The sequence below is a fragment of the Onychostruthus taczanowskii genome, unplaced genomic scaffold, assembly GCF_017590055.1.
Source record: "Onychostruthus taczanowskii isolate IOZ18803 unplaced genomic scaffold, ASM1759005v1 scaffold8, whole genome shotgun sequence".
NCBI classification, from domain to species: domain Eukaryota; kingdom Metazoa; phylum Chordata; class Aves; order Passeriformes; family Passeridae; genus Onychostruthus; species Onychostruthus taczanowskii.
In genome coordinates this window covers 6,530,633-6,552,895 of record NW_024505892.1, presented here as the reverse complement: position 1 = coordinate 6,552,895, position 22,263 = coordinate 6,530,633, and the positions used below count along the sequence as shown (strand labels likewise).

The window sequence follows — 22,263 nt, the reverse complement described above, 5'->3', positions numbered from 1 at the left end:
GATGTCCCACTGAAATAACTGAAACCACTCACACATTTCTCTGCTTTGTGCTTGTAAGAACCAGCTTTTTACCATATGGGTCTTTTGGTTACCACTGAATACATGTGATTTTTCCACTTCTCTCTCAAATTACATTTGCATAATTTCAAATATGTTTCCTTGGGAGGGGAGAATAAGTAATGTATTGTATTAAAATAGTTGATGAGTTGTTGGCTGTGTATATTCTCTAGGCTGGCTTTTAGTCCTAGATTCAAAGCCCAGTTACTTCTCTTCCCTGTAGCACCTGCAGCACTAATGACCAGCAATAGTAAGTTCTGCACTTGGAGACTCCCCACTTATAAAATCTATTTCACATCTCTAGAGAAATATTTGTTAAGACCAAGTTAATAAACTTTTCAGACTCTATAGGTAGCCCAGCACCTCAAAGGTGTTCAAAGGCCAGTGCATCCCCTTTAAGAATTTGAGACTATTAATTGTAAAGTTTTTAATATGTGAATAATATTGTCTCCTGCAAAATATTATATATAGAGGAAATGAAGCTAGCAAGCTTTTTGAAAATAAATGATTGATTATCTTGCTCACTATTTTGTCACAATGTCATGCTTTCTACTTTCCCTGACCCCCAGAGACACAGGAGAGCATTGCAAAAAAACATCAAATCACAGTCACATAGGTTTTCCTCATGATCTGAGTCTGCTGCTAATTTGCTATGGCCTTGTTCTTCAGAAGAGTCCTTCTGAAACAAGAGTGCTTGATCAAGTCCACATTGGCAGAGCTGGGATCAGTGCTGGGGGTTTGTCACCAGTGCAGTCTGATTTTCACCTGGTACTGTCTCTTAAAATTCTTTCCTAGCTGAAACACCTCAAAATCAAATTCCTACGAATTGTTGGTGGTATAAGAAAATGTTGACTGTTTTGTGTAACACTACTGTGTTTAAATGTCCGTTTAGAGGATGAAGTAATTTGTATTCTATCTGTATATCTTAAATCCAGATAAAATATTTAGGACAGCAGAGTGCTTCATCTCTTTTCTTCAAAGGCAATTTGGTTTTGAAGTGAAAAACCAAACTATTTTGCTGTGTTCCAAGAGGAGGAAAGAAAAACCAACAAACCAACAACACCCCACCCAGATATGGTGGTTTTTTCCCCACTCTAGGCAGGGCTGATGTTCAGTATCTTCTTTTCACAGGGCCAATAACTATCACTGATGAAATTTTGTAGCAGATCCCCCTTTTCTCTTTGGAGCCCAGTACCTACAGTAATCTCCCACGTCTCCCAGCCTGGCAGAGAGCCTTGGCGGGTGTGGGTGCCAGAAGCGGCTGACGGGACCACCAGCCGCCTCACCCCGCTCCAGCTGCACATATGGGAGGAAGCAGCCACAGAGGGAAGGAAGCAGAAGTACCTCCCCATGCCACTCCTCCCCTCTGCTGTGGAGCTTCTGAGCACAGCATGCACCAGGCTGAGAGTGTTGCTGCCTTGAGAACTTTTCACTGGTCTTTACGTGCCAAAGCCACATGCTGCAGTGCTGCGGACCATGGCCTCTACCCTGCAGAAGTTCATTCATTCTCTGGACCTCAGAGCCCTTCCCAGGGTCCTTCAAATCCAGTCAGGCATCTATTGTCAAGGTGAGCATCAAATATTTTCTGGCAGGGCTTTGAAAGCCTTTATTTGACATCAGGTCCGACTTCAGACTGGAATGTAGAATGTGGGGGATAAGGAAGGATGCTCATGGAGTTGTCTCCTAGTGGTTTCCCACCAGCTGAAGAATGGGTGTTTTATCAATAGCTTTGGAAATGCCTTTGGTGCAGTGTGCATTTGGTCTTCTCACTGACAGTGAAAAAGAAACTAGTTAGCCCTCATCATATCCCAGAAAGAGTATTGGAATAAGACATGAATTTGCTTTGCACTTACACAGACCCATAAATCCAGCAACTGCAAATCACCTCACAGAAGTTGATTTATTTAACTCATCTTGGACTTCTGGGGCTGCCATGAAGAAGTCTCTTCTGTCTCAGAAATAAAGAACCAGGGAGTCTGGAAAGTGACCATGAAGGACCATAAGATTTTCCTGAAATTCTGTCCTGTATTTGGGGGCACTTCAAGTGTGCAACAGTGCAAAGGAGTTGGTTTGAGCTGGACAGGACCAGCACAGGGGTAATATTTTACTGGGTTTTTCTGGTGCAGATCTATTTTTATGATATTTTTAGTGCTCTGGTTGTACACAAAACACTCTTGAAAGGTGGTAAAGAGGCTTGCATTAGATGGAAAAATCTGCTCTTGGTTTGGGCCTGGACTTTGTTCATTGATAGTGAAGACATCATGTCAAGCCCATGTATCAGTCTAGAAAAAGAAAATTACTTCCATGCCACTGAGATGGAAAAACATGGGTTCAACTAATAAAACAGAGAGGGTTTCATGAAATGAACTGAAGTCTGCTTCAGCTTCAGCTTCAGCCAAACACCCACTTCGGGATCCACAACATCTATCTTTATTTACATCAATCTAAATATTTCCATGCTGCTCCATAGTAGGAGAGAGGAGGTGGTCAGAGTCTGACTGGCAATCAGTAGCTGTGGCCAGAGTGGTGGTTTTTCCCTCCATGACAGCAGCCTCTTTGGGCAGAAAGGAAATGGGAAGGGGCATACTGAATTTGTAATGGTAGAGTATGTCCACGTGCTCCTGATTGCCAATCCTGCCTGCCCTGGAAACTACCTATGAATAATACTGATATATAGAAAAATGTTCTGGGAAATAAACTTAGCTAAAATTACCAGAAACTTTTGAAAATACTCTTATTCTGAACTTTGCTGTGTGGCCTGTTCAAGTTTTATCTTTTAAACTGGTCCTGCAGCTGTGACAAATAGGTTTTTGATAAGAAAATTACAGCCTAAGTGATGAAGAGTAGAATTAAAACTAAAAAGGAGAAAATCACCTACTTAAGCTGGAGTACCCACAGTATTCATCTCTTTTCACTGAGCTAGGAAGCAGAAGTAATCCAAAAACCAATTTATATGCATTTTTACATGTAGATATGTGTACATATACATATATATGTGTATACATGTGTACTCAAAATATTATGGGATGTGTGTGCATATATATAGATATATATATACAAAATGCTGTGACAAAATGATGGTAGCCCAGTTGTCTGCAGGTTTCTGAGTTCCTACAGTCTGCATCCTACTGCTCAAGGATGGTAAAACTTATACCAGTACATTTTTGTAGCCAGAGTATTTCAGTTTGTGATTTTACATGCTGTCTAAACCCTTCAATTTTCCTGAGGAGAAAAACACTGGTGAGTAAGCACACAGACCATTCTGTAGCAATTACTCACATGTGAAAGAAAAAGTCTATTCACTGTTGATTAGCCTTGGGAGGGGTGGTATGTGCTCCAAAGACTGGAGAATATTAGCATTAAAAAGAGACCTCATACTGCTCTGGTGCTTTTTTGGTCTTCAGAAGCACTACCTCTTCCTATCCTCTGCTCCTGGTGGCTTCTCAGCTGTTCTCATACTTGTCCCACCAGCGCAGCAGCTGCAGCACCAACAGCCATGCACAAGTCTCTTGTTTATACAACAAGAAAGACTGATACATTCTGCCTGGCTCCTTGCCCTCAGAGTCATCATATCCCAAAAAAATACTTGCAAGTACCTAGGAACACCAGTGTCTTGTAGTAGGCTTCTGTGGGTTCCTCTTCTTCCTTGCTTCAGAGGAAGATTGAGATGATCAAGGCACTCGGTGCCTGACAGGTTTGCAGGATCTAGGGCTACAAAAGGTCTTCTCAGGCCAGGCCCTCGCTCCCTTTCTCTCCCTCCTGAGCTCTCTGTCTGTGTCAGATCTTTCCTGAATATTTTCCTTCCTTCTGTGTCTGGCAGCTGGGGTGGACACATTGTTCTGTGATTGCATTATGATTTATGTTACATTTTCTGTTGAAATACTAGTGCTTCAAAGAGAGTCTGGAGTAACTCCTGTTATATTGCTAAACAGGAGAACGGGCCACTTTGAGCACTTCAAGTTTCCATTAGGACAACTACTCTTTAGTCCTTCCTCAGGCAGATGCCTCTGCCCCTGCACCAACCTTTTTGATGTCTCTTACCCCATGCAGTACACCAGCAATCACAGTGTGGGTAATGGCAGGTCTATCGGCAGGGAATATGGGTTTATTGCTCTGGATGCTGGGACCAAATCTGAGCGTTTGTGCACTGATTGTAATAGCTCCCAAATGGCTACACAGTCAGCCTGGTCAGCTAAGTGCTTTTGTGGAATGGGATTTCATAGGAATCTGTAACCATTCTCAGCATAACCTGCAGATAGTAAGGGAGAAGACCAATTGTTAAAGCATTACATGTGATCGTTTGGAACTGATCAATCACCAGGGATACTTAATTTTCCTGTATAAGAATTTAAAATAGGAAGAATTTTATATATGTAAATGTTAATGTATATTTCCCTCTTCAGAATCCCCCCACAAAAAGGGCAAGATTTCTTAACATAGTATAGGCGGGTATATAGAATGGCTAATGGAGTAAATAATGATCTATTACATCCATTAGAGCTGTCACCTTAAAGCTGTAGTAGCCAACCAAAGAAGGCTACAGCAAAATGCTTGATAATAAGACAACAGTGTGTAATTGATTCACTGCTCTTCTCTGGTGCTCTGTGTGCTGTGGGGATTAAACTCTCCATTTACTCTGTTGGAAGCAGTGTTTTCCACACACTGCACTTAGGTCTTATGATTTTGTGAATATAGGACTTGCAAACTAGCAAGTTCCTGACAGATTTTCAGTACCTCTGGAAGCATAAGGAAAGTTTAATGCTTTGTGAGGATGGATGTTTTCCATGTGGTGAGGTATTTTTATTAGAAGCTGCAAAGTCAAGCACCAGTGAGAGAGTGGGAATTTACTTGCCTATGGCAAGGTAACATCTCTGAAAGAATCCATTCTGCTTCTTTATCCATGTTGCACCAAATACAATCTAGGTCTCTCCTTTCAGACCCAAGCCTGCCTGCTACTGTTCCCAGTGGAGAGCAAGTAGAAAACATATGCTGTGTGCGCTCATTCTACCATTAGTCTCTCTACTGGCCTATAAAAAAAAATTATGCTTCTGCTGATACTACTGGCATGTGATGTATTTAGCTGTAGTTCCCCAAATTGCAAATGGACAGACCTTTATAGACCCTGCTTTCCATGTGGAATACTTTCAGCTAGAAAAGCTCTGGGCAATTGAACTTTTGCTGTTGGTAGTGAATACTATGTTTTAGACACCTTTCTCAGGAAGTTCTCTTGCTGTTTACCTCTCTGTTCTGGCCCTGAAGAAGAGGAAAGTGTTTTCTTTGAATGATATCAGTGATTTTCATGCTACACTTGGATTTTGGGGTTGGTGGAAGCCTTACCAGTTTGCCTCTAGGCAGAATAGTCAAGGTTGGAGGTGCTTATTCACACTCCCATGTTTCTGTTCCTCTTTGGCTCCAGCCGTGTGGGGCTGCATAGTCTGAGACCCAACCTGCAGTCATCACCTAACACTGTCTGACACTTTGCAAAGTCAGAAACGTGGGGTATTAGTAAGAGCCCTGAGTACTTCCAAAATGCTTTTCATCATCATATTCAAAAGTCCACACAGAAGCAGAGAAATTATTGTCATCCCTGGTTTGAAAACAGAAACACTGATGAAAGGAGATGCTGGTTCTGCTAATGCCAGTGATGCCTCTCAGGGCAGTTGCTTTGGACTCTGCAGCTGTAACGTCCTTGCTACAGAAACTGGACTGTTCTGTTGAACCTCTGAAGGGAATAGGAAAGATGATTTTAAAATGAAAGCAAGTCTGCCAGATACAAATAACTTGGTAATCAATGCTGATTAGAAAGGAACTACAGTGCAGACTGAGGCACATGATAATTTAATAGCTCATTAAAATATGTTATTAAAAAATTAAATTGCTGAAACTCCATTGGGGACTGATTTGATTGATCAAATATCTTTCTTTGAACATTTTAGTAAATATTGATACTTAGTGAGGTAAATACTGTCTGACCACTGATTTTTACAGATAGCATGCAAGTGTAGGCTTTCATTTTTATGTTGCAAAAATTATGTCTGTTTTAATATTAATATAATTATTTTATAGGTAATTGAATTTAATATTTTACAGGTTTAATTTAACCAATGGCAAAACAGTAAAAAGTGCCAACTTTAATTGTAAAAAATTAAGAACCTCTCAAGGCACCTTTTCTGTTGGTGTTTGTTATTTGCTTACCCACAGTCTTCCCATTCTTGCCCCACCTAAACACAGACATCAGTAATGGTATTCCCCCATTTCTTCAGGGGTTGGGACTTCCCAGAATATGGGGAGAGTTTGTAGCTCAGCTCTGTGGTTCAGTTATTTGAAACCAGCATGCATGTTGTGTAAAATGAAGTTCCAGAACATACCCTCTTTTAGAACAGGCCTGTGAAACACATCAGGAAATTCTGTGCTCCTTCTCTGAGGAGAAGGGAACTCTAAGGCAGCAGCCTCTGTCTCTGCAGTCTGGGTATGCAGTGAAGCAGTTTGTTGTAGCTGTGGTACTCCAGTCTCTGGGGTTCAGGAAAGTGCCAGATCTGTGCAGGGAGAAAATATAGAAAGAGGCAACTGTGGAACCCCACATGTACATCCTTGGTTAATGTCCTTCCAGACCTAAGGGATTTAAAGATTCTTAGAATTGACAGGTTGGGATTCCTCCTCTGGGCAGATGCTTGGTGCGCTCTGACAGCTGCATGAGAGGCAGGGCCAAAAAAAAACCAAAACCCCTTTGGGTGAATTGGTTTCCATTTCAAAACTCATTTTGGTCAACTCTAAACAACATGACTCATGGTTCCTCTTGCTGACTGCGTATTCACATTCACTCGCTGTCTCTGCAGTTTCGGTTTCACTCTCTCTGCTTTGGTGACTGGAAAATGGCAACTTTCCAGCATGCATTTCTACAAGCCTTTCAGGGAAGTGATGGGCTCTGCTGACCATCAACAGAGTTCAAAAGATCTTGTTAACCCTCTTATTGTAGCTAGGAAAACTGAATGCAAAAGGAATCCTTATCAATCCCAACTCAGCTGCCCCGAGTCCTAATTTAGACAAGAAATATCTCTCAACACTAACAGTTCAGAAATGATCACATAGGGTAGAACTTTTTTACTGTTTCTAAGCCAACCTAGAGAGAACAAATCCTTCTCCCTTGTCAAGTATGATAAGCCAATGAGTTGATGAAGGCTAGGATATGCAGTCTGTAATACGTACAAATAAAACAAGCAAACTGCCTCTTCAGGATTAATAAAACTACTTTTTCTTACAAAAAGCAACAAATAATTTAAACAGAGGCTGAGCATAAGACAGCTTTGATGAAGATAATTAAGGCAGTATTTCTTAGAGGTGAAATATCATTAAAAATTATTATCATTCTCTGCATTTGCTGGGTGGATTCTCAGTGGAGTGCATGCCAAGGAAGAACTGCATGTGAAATTTGTGAAACTTGCGGTACAATGCTTTCACTTACTAATTTGTGTCCTTTTTTTTTTTTAAGATAGAGAAGATTTTTAAAAGATAGATAAACATATCAAAAACTGGAAGGGTGGTTTCCTTTGAATACATTTGTTTCTGTTCCTCTTGATTGAGCAAGTTGGAGCAAGAGCCTTAAGTACAGCCAAGAGTAACAAATAGTTTGGATTATTTTTTGTGGTCAGTAGTTGGAGCATATTAGTAAATTTTCTCTATTAATACAAACCACTGAAACTCTCCTGCACTTGTTCAAGCTGCTTCAAATGCCTGTTTTATTCTAAACAAGAAAGAAAGTGTTCTTCAGTTGAAGTGAGAACAAACCCTGACTTTTTTGGGTCAAATATTGCTCATTTTATTCATACTGCTGCCCTCAATGAAATGACTCATTCAGACACAGTGAGAAAAATCTGACCCTGGGTAGCTGGCACTCAGGGTGAAACTGATTTAAGGATCTCCTTTGAGGGGATTTTCTTTCTGTGACATTCAATTTTGGGCCTCCCCACGGATGCCACAGGAGGTAGGAAGAATACCCAAATTGCTTGGTTTGTCTCAATGCAGGGGTTAACCCCTTGTCTTGTCTTGCTGAAGCTCCCTCAATGCGCTGGTGTCCTGTAGCAGAGAGCTCCCCAGCTGTCACTGCACTTGGGCTCCAGGGATGTGAGGAGGAGGAGGTCTGCAGCAGGAGGGGCCCTGTTTCCCTCCCCACAAACCTTTAAAAAGCCTATAAAAGTACCGAGATAATTTTCACAAACTCAGACTCTGGAAAGACAAAGGAACAACTATGTTAAATTGCATAGGAGGAAAGATCCTGGGGTAAACATCCCACAATACACAAGCACATGACCACACACTGTTTCTGAGCTACAAGGCTTTTGTGACACAACTTTTTCTTCAAATACCTGGTGATGTGTTCATGAAGGAATATGGCATTTGTCCAAGTCCACTATTTCTGGTTAGTTCCCTTGGACACACAGAAATGGCACAAGGGGCATCATGCTCTGATCTCAGTAGGGAAGATGCTTGAACAAGTTTCCAGTTCTGGACTGCACCTGTGAAGTGCTCAACACTCTGATCTGCTCCTGCAGCCCAGTTTGAGCAGCCTTCCTAAGCCTTGTCCAACAAAATCTAGTTTTCTGTTGAACATATATATGAATAAACATATTAAATTCAAAGTAAATTAATGCTGTAAAGAAAATTAATAAATCTAAATAAATCATGAACAGCTATAACAGTGACTAATGCTGTTCAAAATCAGGTTGGTCATTGTCTTCACTGCTGTAGTAATTCTGACTCATTTGGGTAAACCCAAATAAAAGGTCAAAGGTGTTTCATTGGGAGCTGTGGTTTTACTTGCTCTTTCCATTATAGTAGGTGCTGCATGCACAAAGCTCTGCTGCCACATGCAGTGTGTGAGCCTCTAGATAGAAGAGAATCAGAAGAATGCATTTAGCAAATAAAAAAGGCCATAAACTTATCAGGAAAGTAATAAATCAGAAACCTCAGAAGTATTTTTTTTTAAAGTCCATTATGATAAAATGGCTTAAAGCACTTGACATTTAAAGTTTGAATTTATATGGCAAAAGATAAATCTTAACAGCTTTTGTTTTTTGATGGTTTTGTGCTGGCAAAAATCAGATCCTTCACAGCCTAAGTGGGTATGATCTAGCTAAGATGCGTCTTTGCATCTTACCTAGAGTCTTTTGGAAGATTTGTGTCCTAAAATTATCAAACCTAAAGATTTTTGTTGCTTAGGACATGCTAAAGAGAGAAGAGTTTTTTGAAAGCCCAGTAAGTTGCTCTGTCACTTGACAAAGGACCTTCCACTCAAATTCACATTGCCTTCATGACTGCCATCCTCGGGCCTCTGGAGCACCATGTGGGCACTGGGGATCTGGGCTCACCTGCTCTCAGTGTGTGGCACCTTCTGGGGTTATGGAGGGAGGGGTGGATAAAAGCCATACAGGTGTTCTCTCCTGTTTGCAGCCACTCTCACAGCCTGGGGTTAGAGAGAGAAGCTGGGGCACGCTTCCTTCTTTGTCTGTCATAGTGCATGATTTCCAGCCTCTTCCTTACAAGGCATTAGATTATTTGAGTTTAGTGGGGGAAATCCAGCAGACTGCTGAGCATCTTTGGTGCTCAGGAGGTATTTGACTGGAAAAAAAAGCCACCTAATATCTCCCCATCTGAAATTGTTTGCTTTTCCTTCTGCTTAATCAGAGTATAAAACGATTTAAATGATTAAGCAAAACTCTCCTCCTTAGAACTGTAAAATAGATCTCTTTTCTTGCCAAAAAGCATAAACTCTGAACAATTGGCTAGCCCTCAAATAATGCCCATAAAGAATGATACCCTTTTTTATTGACACTAATTATAGATCCATTATGCCCTTCATATTACTTTGAGAGCCTGCAGCAGTCTTAATAAAAATGTGATTTCAGCTGAGCTATGTTGTAGGGGAGAATGGACTATTGTAATTCTGGCTGAATGGCTGCACCAGGGCATAGGGCCTTTATGTGAAAGCAGAACCATTTCCCCAGCCCCTGAAACAGAGTCACCTCTGATAGTGAAAAGAGCACCTATATGGGGAACTGATGACAAATTAATAGTGGAGAAAAGAGCACTGGGAAAAGGACACTGGGACAAAGTTCTACTCTTTCAGGAGATGTAGGGGGATCTTTCATCTCCCCACTAAGCAGCCAGGTTCCTGGTTCTTTGGATCTCCTTTCAAAGACTATTCATCCTGCCAGCTGCAATGAATTCAGTGCGTTACTGAGACATGAAAGAGAAAATATTTTCCTTCAAAGATTCAAACTCATGGGACTAGGCAGTCAATGCCTAGTGTTTGGCCTCCAAAGTAATCTGGTTTTGTTAGGAAAGAAGCTTGGTCTGTTACTAAAAAAAAAAAAAGAAAAAAAAAGAAAAAACCAGGAGGGGTGGGTACTTGGAAGTGCTTAGCAGCACCCTGTATCAGACAGGCTGTGAGACTGGGAGTCAGCCAGCCTGAGCTTGAGCTTCACCCCTGCTGAATAATCCTCTGTGCCACCTTAGTCAAGTCTTTTGTCTCCTTTGCATCGCTCTCCCTGGCCCTTCGTGCTAAAGTGCCCGGAGGCATTTGGCAGAAAGGAGTTCCACAGCAGTGATGTATTGCTGCTGTTTACTCCCTGCCCTGATTACGAGCCGCTTGTATCAGCATCAGTGAGGCGTTCACTACGAGAGCAGTCACCAATGGAGCTCCAAGCTGCTGGGAAGAAAAAGGGACATATTACTGAGATATTTTATTATTTCACCTTGTATTATAAAATATTTATCTCAGTGGTACTGGCAGATACCCTGACATTAAGAATGATATCCTCCATATCAGGCATTCACTATATTTATATTTTATATTGCTGTTTTTAATACAGAAGTGCTGTTCTTGTAGCTATAATGAGAAATAAATCAAATAAAGGGCTTATGTCAGGGACGATGGTGGTGTGGCTGTTTAGCATTTTAGAAAAGACGGAGGGAAAAGATATTGAACCAAATATGGTGTTTGCTTTGTTCTGATCACAGTGGTTGATAACACAGATTGTCAAACTGGAGATGAGTTTATGAAAGGATATAAATGTGGTTTTTATTGAACAAAGTAACACTTCAGAAAAGGTTCTTTCAAAGGCAACAAGCTCTTTAATTACAGCCTTCGGGGGCATTGTTTGATCACTGTAAATAAGCTGCTTTATTCTGGGTTCTGCTAAAATGTTGATTTGGGGGGTTTTTTGCATTCTATTGCATACCTCTTTCTCAAATCAAAAGATTCTGTTCTCAATGTTATTTGATTTACATTTTCAAAGAGTTTCATTTTCTTTGTGACTTGAGTGGGAAAAACAAAGTTATTGTTGTGCAACAACAAATAAATGTTTAAAAAGTTCATTTTAATTAAAATTTTATTTTTCAATATATCGTGTGAGGGGGTCTGCCTTACACAGCTGAAGTAAAATCTCTCAGGGTCACATTGTCACAAAGTGGGAATTTTCAAAAAGTTTTAAGATTAATTATCATGGCTTCTAAAGGAAAAAGTACTTTTATTATCCTTTTTGAAAGCGATGCAGTTTCCCTGGCTCCCTTTTACCAGCACGAATATTTGCTGCAAGTGCCTAGGTAACATTGTTCTTGTCTGAATGTAATCTTCATTGTATTATTCCAGGCAAACTGCCAAGCAAGGGCTAAAATCAGGGCCAAAGCAATCTAGTTGCAGACAAATATGTAATTAAAATCAATACTGTATGTGCAATCGTACCCCCAAAAATGTGGCTGGCAGATTTTAAATTTTACTTTTTTTTTTTCTAAATCCTATTATTGATAAAAATGAGGCTTCTGCTATCATGGTCTCAGTCAGTTAGCAATCATTAACCCAACCTCTCACCCTCATAATCTTTCAACCTCTTGGCCTATTTCAAATAAATCTGGTAATATGTGTTTTACTATTGATAAGCTGTTGAAAGTTGGTCTCTAACATCTTGGATGGAAAATGTGGTGGCATGCCTCCATTATTCCATGGTTATATGACCTATTCATCCAACTTCTCTTCTGCAAAAAAAAGTACTATCCTATGGTCCTTACTGGTGGTATTGCAAAGCATTTTGTTTGCCAGTGGATTATGTTCCCATGTTAATTTTTTTGACGGTAGGACAACGACCTCCCTTGATTTTAATTTTAATTTAGGGGGTTTTGTGGAATCACTCTGTTGCAAATATAGACTGAAATAATCATTAAATATTCTTCAATAACAGTTTTTTGAGAGCTTAACTCCTTAACTGCTCAATTTAGTGGATGAGGGAAAGGCTGTGGATGTTGCCTACTGAGACTTCAGGAAAGCCTTTGGCACAGTCTCCCACAGCATTCTCTTGGGAAAGCTGGCAGCCCACAGCTTGGACAAGTGCACTCATCACTGGATATAAAACTGGCTGGATGGCCAAGCCCAGGGAGTGGGGCGAAATAATAACAGGAAAGACATTGAGGTTCTGGATCATGCCCTGAGAAGTAAAATGGAGCTGTGAAGGGGATTGAACATAAATCCTGTGAGGAGCAGCTGAGGGAGCTGGGGAATTTAAGCTTGGAGAAAACAAGGCTAAGAAGAGACCTTGTCATTCTCAAAAACTACCTAAAAGGAGGCTGTGGTGAGGTGAGAGTCATTCTCTTCCCCCAGGCAACCAGTGACATAAGGGAAAAAAACCCCAAGTTGTGCCAGGGGAGGCTCATCTCAAATACTGGGGAAAAAATGTTCACTGAAAGAGTGAACCGGAGAGAAGCACCGGAACAGGCTGCCCAGGGAAATGGTGGAGTAACCATACCTGGAGTATTAAAAAAATGAGTAGACATGGCACTTCATGATCTTATTAGCAGCAGCCAGGGTCCTGATGGGAGCTCTAGCAATTTCCACAGAGACAGCTGAGTTAGTCTGTATTGAATTGCTAAGGGATTGAACAGAGCAAACAACTATGCGCTATTTTTACAATAAGAAAACCAGATTGTTCTTTTTTGTTAAAGGGCAGCAGTTCTCTTGGTCTTCTGCTCAGTACCAAAATTGTTGAAAGCATGCATAAACAGTGTGTATCTTCACCTGGCACTGGTTGATATTTGTGTGGCACTATCATCTGGAATACCTCTGAGTTAGTCATCATCCTGGTGTGCAGCAGGAAGCCTGCTGGGTGAGTTTGGAATCTAAGCACAGCAGGGACCTTAAGCCTGTATAGGGTCCTCAGCAAGGGAAGCCAGGGGATGTTGTCCCATCCAGCCTGTGAAAGGCATCTTCCAGATGTTTTTTTACTTTATTTTTTTCAATCAAGATTCCTTCTGCAGAGCTTTAAAAACCTACATCTTCTTCAGGGAAGCTGAGGACTTTCTGGTGTCCATCTCAATTGTTGAGAGCATTGTATAAGCAACCAGTAGGTTTGTCTGGACATCTATTCACAAAAGAGCACACGTACCCAGCTGTTCAGCTTTACTCTCCATCATTCTTCTGCTGTTTTGTGGTGCTCTGTTGAGGCTTTGGGTAGGTTTAGGCTAAAACAAGAATAAGTTATGCTCAGGCTGGGCTCCCAGTGACTTCTCTTGAGGTCTAGGAGATAGTCAAGCACTTGCCATTTGCAGGTGCTGCAGGAGAGTTAATAAATAGATCTAAGACTCAGTAAGAGATGCTTGTCAGTCCAGGCTATATTCAGGACTGGAATTGTTCTTGAATGAACACCAGGAAGATCAGTCAGCTAATAGTTGGGGTTTTTTGGTGTGACATCTGGGTGGAAAAAGAAAAAAGCTAAGCTGGTTTTTTTTTTTCTTTTCTCCTCACCTTCCCCACCCATTACAAGGAGAGATGTAAAGAGTGTTGCTCTTCAAGGAAGGGAGTTCTGCCAGCAAAAATGATATGTCAGTACTGGCCTTCTCAATTATTGATTGAAACTATGTAGCCAGAGGTCAGTTTTTAAATATTTCTCATTGCTTGATACCATTCTGCTTACCTAGGTTAAAAAAAATTTTAAAAGTAAAAAGACAAGACTTTAAACTGAACAAGATATAACTAAGGGCTTAGAGCAGTTGTCTGAAGGAAAATCTGTCTTCTCAGAGGAGATAAAGCAAAGGGCAAAATTAACCCTGAGAACCCTTTGGGGAAGGAAAAATGGAAATGAGAAAGAAAGTATTTTAAGTAGCTGAACAATATTAGTAGGAGAGCAAATAAATACACTCACCAATGCATTGGAGTGGAAATGAAAACAGTGTTTCTCACCACAAGGGAAATGAAATTTTGAGATGAGATTTCAGGACAGGAATGTCCACATTGCTTTAGGACAGATCTTGGTTAGTTCTTGGGAGGAAATGCCCAGAAGAATGGAAGTTAGTATTAAAGTCAACATTTCTGGTGTTCTGTGTTCAATGCAATTCTATCTACAAATGGAACAATATGTGTTCACTGTATTGCCTTTATATATAATTAATTGATCCCATGCCCCAAAGCTTCTGCTAATCTCCTGCATAGACCAGGAGGAATTTTCCTTCTTCTTCATAACTTGGCTTTTGAGTTTTTTGGATTTATTCTTCTCCCTGTACATCTGCTTCTGAAACAGTGAAGGTTGACCACAACTAGAATGGAGAAGGGAGGGAAGACTGGTTTTTGTGGGACAAGATACAGTTCCAGGTTTTGCTGAGGAAGTGCTGAAACACTTGGCTGGATTGCTTTGTTCATTTTCTCAAAGTTCTGAACATGACAGACAGAAAAGGAATTTTTTGCCACCAGGTCTGAATCAATATGCTCATTTCAACATGGGACAGGGGTTGCCATTGTTAATTTGCCAGTTTTCCAATTTCTAGTACTTTCTTCAGGTCTTCTGTCACCACAGGAAGCTCAAATGCTGGTTGCACTTGGATGTCTCCTGTCGTCTCCCTGGGTACGTCAAGGGTCTGTGGGTTTTTGTCTCCTGCTGTAGTCTGTTGTTTCCTATGGTATATGCTATGTCCTGTGCTGTGCAGAGGCACCTTTAGTGTCTGAGCTAATTAGGCTAATTATCACAAGATAAGTATTATTTCTTATATTTTAAGTATTATTTTTCTTTTCACTCAAAGAGGTAAAGACACATGACAAAGTGAGAAAAAGCTAAATAATGGTTTTCTTTCCTTTTGCATTTCTTTTCAGACTCCATCTATGAGAAGTTTGGAAAAGAATTCTCCCTCTCAACAGAAGATGTCATTAAAGTTATTGGCTTCAAAATTAATAAACTCATAGCAAGTATCTGTGAAAATAATGAAGTCAGCCAGTTTTCAGCCAAAGTGGAATTACCACTAAATTTTCCTGGTATAGTATTTCATTAATACATGTTTTTTGAGAAATTATATCCCTGAGTAATCACCTTTGTTCATTTTATTGATTTGCGATCTTGATTGATATTTGAGGTTACAACTCAGCTGTCAAGAATACAGTTTTATCAGATGATACAAGACACAGTCAACTAGTTTTTAAATTTCAACTCTTATAGTCCTTTCTCAAACCTGGATAGAAGTTATTAATGTTATATGGTTTCGTGGTAATGCTTTCCACACTTGGAGTCCCTTGGTGTAAGAATTACAACAAAAATCTTTTCGTTTACTTATGACTTTGCCAAACCTTGTCTGAGCTGAAATCTTCCTTGTTGTGTTCTTAAACTATGATGTATTTACCATTACTACACCTGTATTTTATTATTATGGGTACAAAATATTTTCAATACTTTGTTTTCAATACTGCTTTTGTTTTAATGATTTATTCCATGATTGCCAGAGTGGCTGTTCCATGCTTGGAAACAGGATTAGAGGGGAATGGATGTGTTTTTCTGGTTAAAAAGTCTCTCTTTAACTGTTCTATAGAGAAATCCAAATATATTCGTATTTTGGACGATGGACTTGAAATTTGGCATGTGGTACTGACTTGTTACTTGAACCATATTTTCCCCTCTCCATGTTGCCTTGTTAAGGAGAGCTGGTCAAGTACTGAACCCAGTACTAGTTCATCATGTGTCATATTTATTGATTTCTGAATTTGGCTCTCATCTCAGTTCCTCTAATGTTTGGGCCCAGCAGCACTGAACAGGGAAGTGATTAAAGCACAGAGGGAGAAGTGTGTATCCCATATGAGTATCCCAAGTGTGGGAAGTGGAGGAGACAAACTGCCTTAGGAAAATGGTAGAAAAAGTTTTGACCTGAGAGCATGACAGAAGGATGAAGATTTTTTTTGTGCAAAGATCAGAGGCTGGAGGCAAGTGCAGGTGGTTTCAGCAGCACAGGAAGACCCCACCCACCCAGAGGCTTGCAAGTAGGGCATTTAATATGCTGGGAGTGTTGTAGACAGCAGAAGTAATGGGAACCACTTGGTGAGAGGAGATGAGCAAACTGGAAAGCTGCATGAGGAGGGCAGTGGGGGTGGGAGGCAGACTGGGGCAGAAGCTTTAGGAAACTGCATAAAGGAAACACTGGTACAGAGCACACACAGAACACAACGGATTTCAAGAGTCTGAGATCATGCCCAGGACTCACTTTGGCCCTCAGTCTAGCTAATGGACTGAACGAGGTTACAGTTTTGTAAAAAAAAAAACAAACAAAAAAACCCCACTCTAAATATTTAATTAGCACTGTATTGTACTGAAAGCACATGGGAAATTAAATTGATGCTGCATTGGGAACATAATATGAGTGTTTTCTAGTTTTTGAGTGCTTGACTTAATAACCTCATTGACGCTCTTCTAAAGTCTTGCTGAGTATGCCAGAGTGTGCACGTGCATATAGAGGGTTTAGGTTATGCCAGCATCCAAGCTGGGACATGCTTTTTCTGCAGAGGAAGACAAGACACACTTATTGAAACAAATAAAATGTACAAGTCCATGGGAATGAAATATTTCATCTGAATTCTACAGAAAAATATCTTCTGCTGTGCCTTTATTTGCCATCTCTAAAATACATATTTCTCTCTGAAATAGTTGCATATACATAACTTTCACCCCCCCCCCCCCCCCAAATAGATCCTCAATTTACTTTCATGTTTCTCTTATGCTGTGAATCAGAGTGGTTTCTATGACCACTTATTAAAATACTTTTTTGGAATGCCATTTTCAAGCACTAGTAGGGCCCAGACGTAGACATCAAAGACCTTTTAATTATCTGTGGCTATCTAGAGATATTAAAATATGACTCTCCTGTGAACTCTCAAGATACTTGGTATTTTTCTTGTAATCCAAGTTTCTCTGATATTATTAAAATTTCTTCTATCTCTAAAATATATACACCGATAGAAATATATTCTAAATCTTGATTGACAGACGAGGTTGAACATTTGAATCCTAAAATATCCAACACCACAGAGTGATAAAAGTAATCCTAAATTTATTAATGTTGAAGGTCCCGATTGTTAGAACAGAAAGACTTGTGATTTCAAATGCTTGAACTTGGTGAATCGGGATTTATTTGCATTCAAGTGATCAGTTTTACAACCTGGCATTTGGATGCTGTTGCCCTGCTGAGCACATTTTCAAATTTGATCTAATCACTACAATTTTCATGCATAGTTATGAACTCTCCCAAGCAGTGTTCTAGAAAACTGGGTTATTTCACTTGAAAAATAAATTCAGAGTTCATTTTGCTGAAATTTATCATTATTATCCTCCACATGATGGGTATTACTGAACAGCAGCACTGAAGAGGGGCATAATGACACTTCTTATTAGCCCAACAGGGAGCACTTCTTTCCTCTTTTTCTCTGTATATGTACTCTTTTGCATTCAGGAGCTATTTGGTAAGACGTAAATTTGTCATTTCTCTAGTTTAGTTCTTAGCTGATGAATGATTCTGCTCTGCAGAGTCAAGGCTGCAGAGTCTCTTGCTCTTTCTTGACCTTTTTCCTTTTCACTTTATTACATACACGTGCTAAGATCTAACTGAAACATTGTACATGAAACACGGCTTGCCCCATCTCTTGAATGAAGCACAGAACTGAATTGGAGATTATCTTTTTCACACTGCCTTTGACTTAATTCAATAAAAATACCCACAGGTCTCCAGGAGGCTGACCCTGTATTTACACTGTATGTACAGTCCTCTCTTGCCAGCAAGATGCAAAGAAATCCATTTCTTTGATGCTCTTTTCCTTTGCCATGAGCTCTTTTGCATGTCATTGGCTCATGTATGCTTTCACTGTGTGCATGCTGTCACGAATGAGCAATGCTCCTATTTAGTTTACTCTGGGGATAGCAGTTCTGAGAGTGAAGAACTAGGCTCATTGGCCTTAAATGAGCCCTACTCTTTGTCTTTCTGAACATATTTGCAGTCTTCAGGACTAATTTTTTTCTTCTCTGGCAAATCAGATCCTTGATAAAGGCCTAATCTGTGCTTTGCATTACAGAAACCGCTGCAACCGCAAGTTCACTATCTGTGTTATTTCGTTTTATCCTCATTCTAATTTGTTCTTCTTCATGCCCCAGAGGACTGGGCTATTCTTTCTGTGCTCATACACTGGGTAAAATAATAGAAGTCTGCTGTTACTCTAGACACTTCAATGACTACATCTAACCACATTTTGAACTACAATTTTCACATCTAGCAAATTAGCAGACAGGTAATTTGCACAACAGCTGAATTGTTTGCCAGCACAAATGATTACATTTCAATCTGTTGTATTCCTTCTTCTGCAAAGAACATTCCTGGACTGCTCCTGTTCTCATGAGGTCCCTGGCTGTTGCTGCTGCTCATTCCTATATGGTCTGACAGACTCATAGCTGAGCATGACTGCCATTTTGAGTACTCATCTGTAAGTCAAAAGACAGAAGACTTGTCAGTGACCACCCAACACATCCGTGGAAAAACAGAGGTTAGGCATTAAAAGGCTCATCTCAGTATTAGGTGAGGAAGAGCTGGACTTTGGGACAGGATGAGAAGAGGAGGATGCTGAAGCAGAAGAGGTAGTGAGTGGGTGCTGGAGGTGTGAGAAAAGAGGAATAGCAATTAAGTCTTCTCCAGAGAAGGTAGAAACTGTGCTCTTCCCAGCCTTACTTTGGGAACAGAAACTGCTACTCTGGGACAGATGATTTGTTCTGCTCTTCTTTTTTCTTGAAAGCTGCTTGCTACTCTACTAGGCAAGCCAAACTATTGGTTTTCTCAGCTTTCTGTGGAGGAAAGAGAGTAAAATACTCCCTTCCTTCAGGACTCTAATTAAGACGGAAAATAAGAAGTTCATAAAGCTCCAGGGTGGTACATTTTACACTACAGCCAGTAAAAGAGAGCTGCGTATACTCTTCTGTAAAAAGGTGGTAAAAATATCCTTCTATCAAAACATGCTTTCCCATAGCACATTCAATCTTGTGATCCTCTGGCTATGTTTTTTCTCCCATACCAGTGAAATAATTTTCTCAAACTCTCTCTGTGTCAAGTTGTTGAAAAGATGGGTTGATGATGTTTGGGGCTTACTAATCATCATATTATGTCTAGGCAGACACTTCAGCTAGTAAAATGTCACTAGTTACAGAGGCTTCATGGAGTGGAATGGTTACATTTTCCTGTAGCATTATTATATATGTGTATAGTTCTACTTATATGACTGTTTTATTTTCCCTCAAACCATTGGACATCAGTACAGTTTGGTTATAGACCAGATTGCATTTAGAAAGTAGGAGCTATAGGAGCAATAATGCCAGATCTTGATAAACCAGATGGACTTTCTTCCAAATTTGTTATTCCCATCTGTCTTTCCTCCTTACCGTCCACCAAGATCTCTTGGGAATGTCTAAGTCAATTTGATTCAGTCATTTTATGGTTTATGAAAAAGTACAAAAATATTTTTGTTTGACCTCAAAATGTCCAAATTTTAGCATCTCAAACTTACCATATGTCTCCTCCTCCTGGAGGTTTCCTTGTTCTCTTAGATTTGGAAAACATTTGTTTTTTGGAATTTGATTCACAGTGATTTTAATAAGGCTCTGAATTGTTCCAGAGACTATTGTTTGGTGGTTTTTGTGGTTTTGTTTTGGTTTTTACGTATATACAGTATCAAGGAGGGCATTTAAGAGATGATATCATGGCAGAATATGGCAGTGACTTCCACCCAACATACCAAAATAGCCTTTTATATATTTAACTATGTTGTGTGTAGAGAGAAACATATGGAACTTTCCATGTTCATAGCCACTCAGAGGTGGCTCTTAGGTCATGTCAGGAGTGTTATCAATACAGAAGCTAAGTATGCAAGGGCACATAGCTCTTCTCTTGCTTAAGCAAGCATTCTGTCACCAGAATTATGAAAATTACTAGAACAGAAGGCAAACATTCTTCTGCTCCCATCCTTGACAAAGCCAGTCTGCCTGACCCAAGGGGTTAATCAGGTGTCTAGTTTTGCATGAAATGTGGTAATTATGCTTCCATGTGACACCTGCTGTCCAGCCTGGGATGTTCATCGGTTTCTTGCTGAAATAGTTGCCTTCCAAATAACTTTGTAGTCCCAGCAAAACTAGTAGCCCTAGACTATTGTCAAACTCATACAGGAGAAGAATGTTCCTCATATCTGTACCTTGCCAAATACTTTCAACTGGAAGTTTCTTGCACAGTTTATGGAGGCTTTTCAATGTAATTCGGGGGAATTTGTGGGAGGCATACACTTGCTCCTGTATCACAGATGGGTAAGCATAGTTACTGCCTTTGGGACACATCATAAGTATTTTGAATATCCTTTTTAATGAAGAATGTTCCTATTTGTTTTCTCTCAGCACTTCCAGGAGGTGATACCCATCTTGTGCTTGCAAAGCATGGTACTAGAACACTGTTTGTCTTTTCCGCAGTTTCAGTTTGTCACTGGTGCCTTGTCACAGTGATACTTTCTAAATGCTGATGAACCTGTTTGTGTTGATGTGCACTGACATGCTCCAGTGGTGTTTAGTACTGTGGTAGATAACTTCCTCACTAATAATTGTGTTTAAAATGGCAGTGAGAAACATAGCAAATATCAGTAGGAGGGAAAAGTGTGTTCAAGTTGTACTTTGTACATTCATGCATGTGCCTTCCTTGCAGCCCAGGTAAAAGTCTGGAGGTTTTCCTGCAGTGAGGGCATATATGTAGAGGATGCACTGACACAAGGGTGCTGACTTCACACAGGAAAAGCTGGCTGTCATACAGACAATTGTGAAGGCACAAAACTGCAGAAATAGGTGACATTGGTGCAACTGGTGACTATTTCTGCAGTAGATCAAAGAGGCTATTCCTGCTTAGGCTGCTGACAGGCCCTCAGAGAAGTTAGTTCCCAGAGTTACTAGTGGCCACATGGGACACACAGAACCAAATATGCCCAATCTTTTGATGAATCCAGTTAAAAGCTACTCAACAGACAGAATCTTAATTATGCCTCCTTTAACAAGAGTGATGCTACAGTTACAAAGTGAAAGTACAGGGTTTTGCTACTGTAAAGAATCACAGCAATCCTGTAACCAGAACCACCCCAAAAAATGATTTTTAAAAGGCTGTTGTGATAGAGGTAATTATTTGATATATCCATTTAAAGAAATACAATCTTAGGGACTCCCTGATACCATGCAGGTCCCTCAGTTTTGTTTATTATGGTCAGTAATGAAAGTCAGTCAGGGAAAATGTTTGGAAGAAAATAAGCACCTTGCTTATTTTCAAAAGAAACAATATCCTGTGATGCAATTTGTTAAACAATCCCACAACCAGGTGAGGTCTAGCGAAGGAAATTAGTGTCTTCCCAAGATCCAGCAGCAACTGTGTGTTCTGGCAGCATCTCACCTTACTGAAATCTAGGTATCTGCTGGGACATCCTGCACTTGGCTGAGGACAATTTAAAACCTTTCAGACATAAAGCTTGAACTACTCATGGGATTTGAAGCTGCCATAAAAGTGTATTTAGTGGTACCAACCAGGCTCCTTGATACCCCATCCCATGCTTCCTCCGTGACAGCCCAAATGGGAGTATACCTTTACCACAAAGAGCCCTCTCTGTGGTTCAGAGGAGTCAATAGCACAGGGGAGTGAGGCCATAGGATTTTTGTTGGTTGACTTTTGCAGACAAAGGGAGAAAAGGCAGTGTCTCCCAGGGAGCTTGGCTTCTTTGATCACTGTAGCTGTCGCTATTGTTTTATTTGTGACTAGCAAACTTGGCCTAGAAATAACCCTGTTCTTGCTTATATTCACTCGAAAGCAAGGCTTTGTCAATGTCTGTCTCAGGAAGCTGCACTGCAATTCCATAAGGCA

The 22,263-nt window shown here is 40.3% G+C and overlaps 1 protein-coding gene across 1 annotated transcript in view; it reads left to right on the top strand.

Moving 5' to 3' along the window:
* The first annotated feature begins 1,533 nt into the window (after nucleotides 1-1,533).
* Nucleotides 1,534-22,263, top strand: part of THEMIS (thymocyte selection associated) — a 71,425-nt gene continuing 50,695 nt past the window's right edge. Inside the window, exons 1-2 of the mRNA XM_041423952.1 lie at nucleotides 1,534-1,624; nucleotides 15,185-15,343. Coding sequence (XP_041279886.1) covers nucleotides 1,534-1,624; nucleotides 15,185-15,343 — 250 coding nt within the window. The remainder of the gene's footprint in view (nucleotides 1,625-15,184; nucleotides 15,344-22,263) is intronic.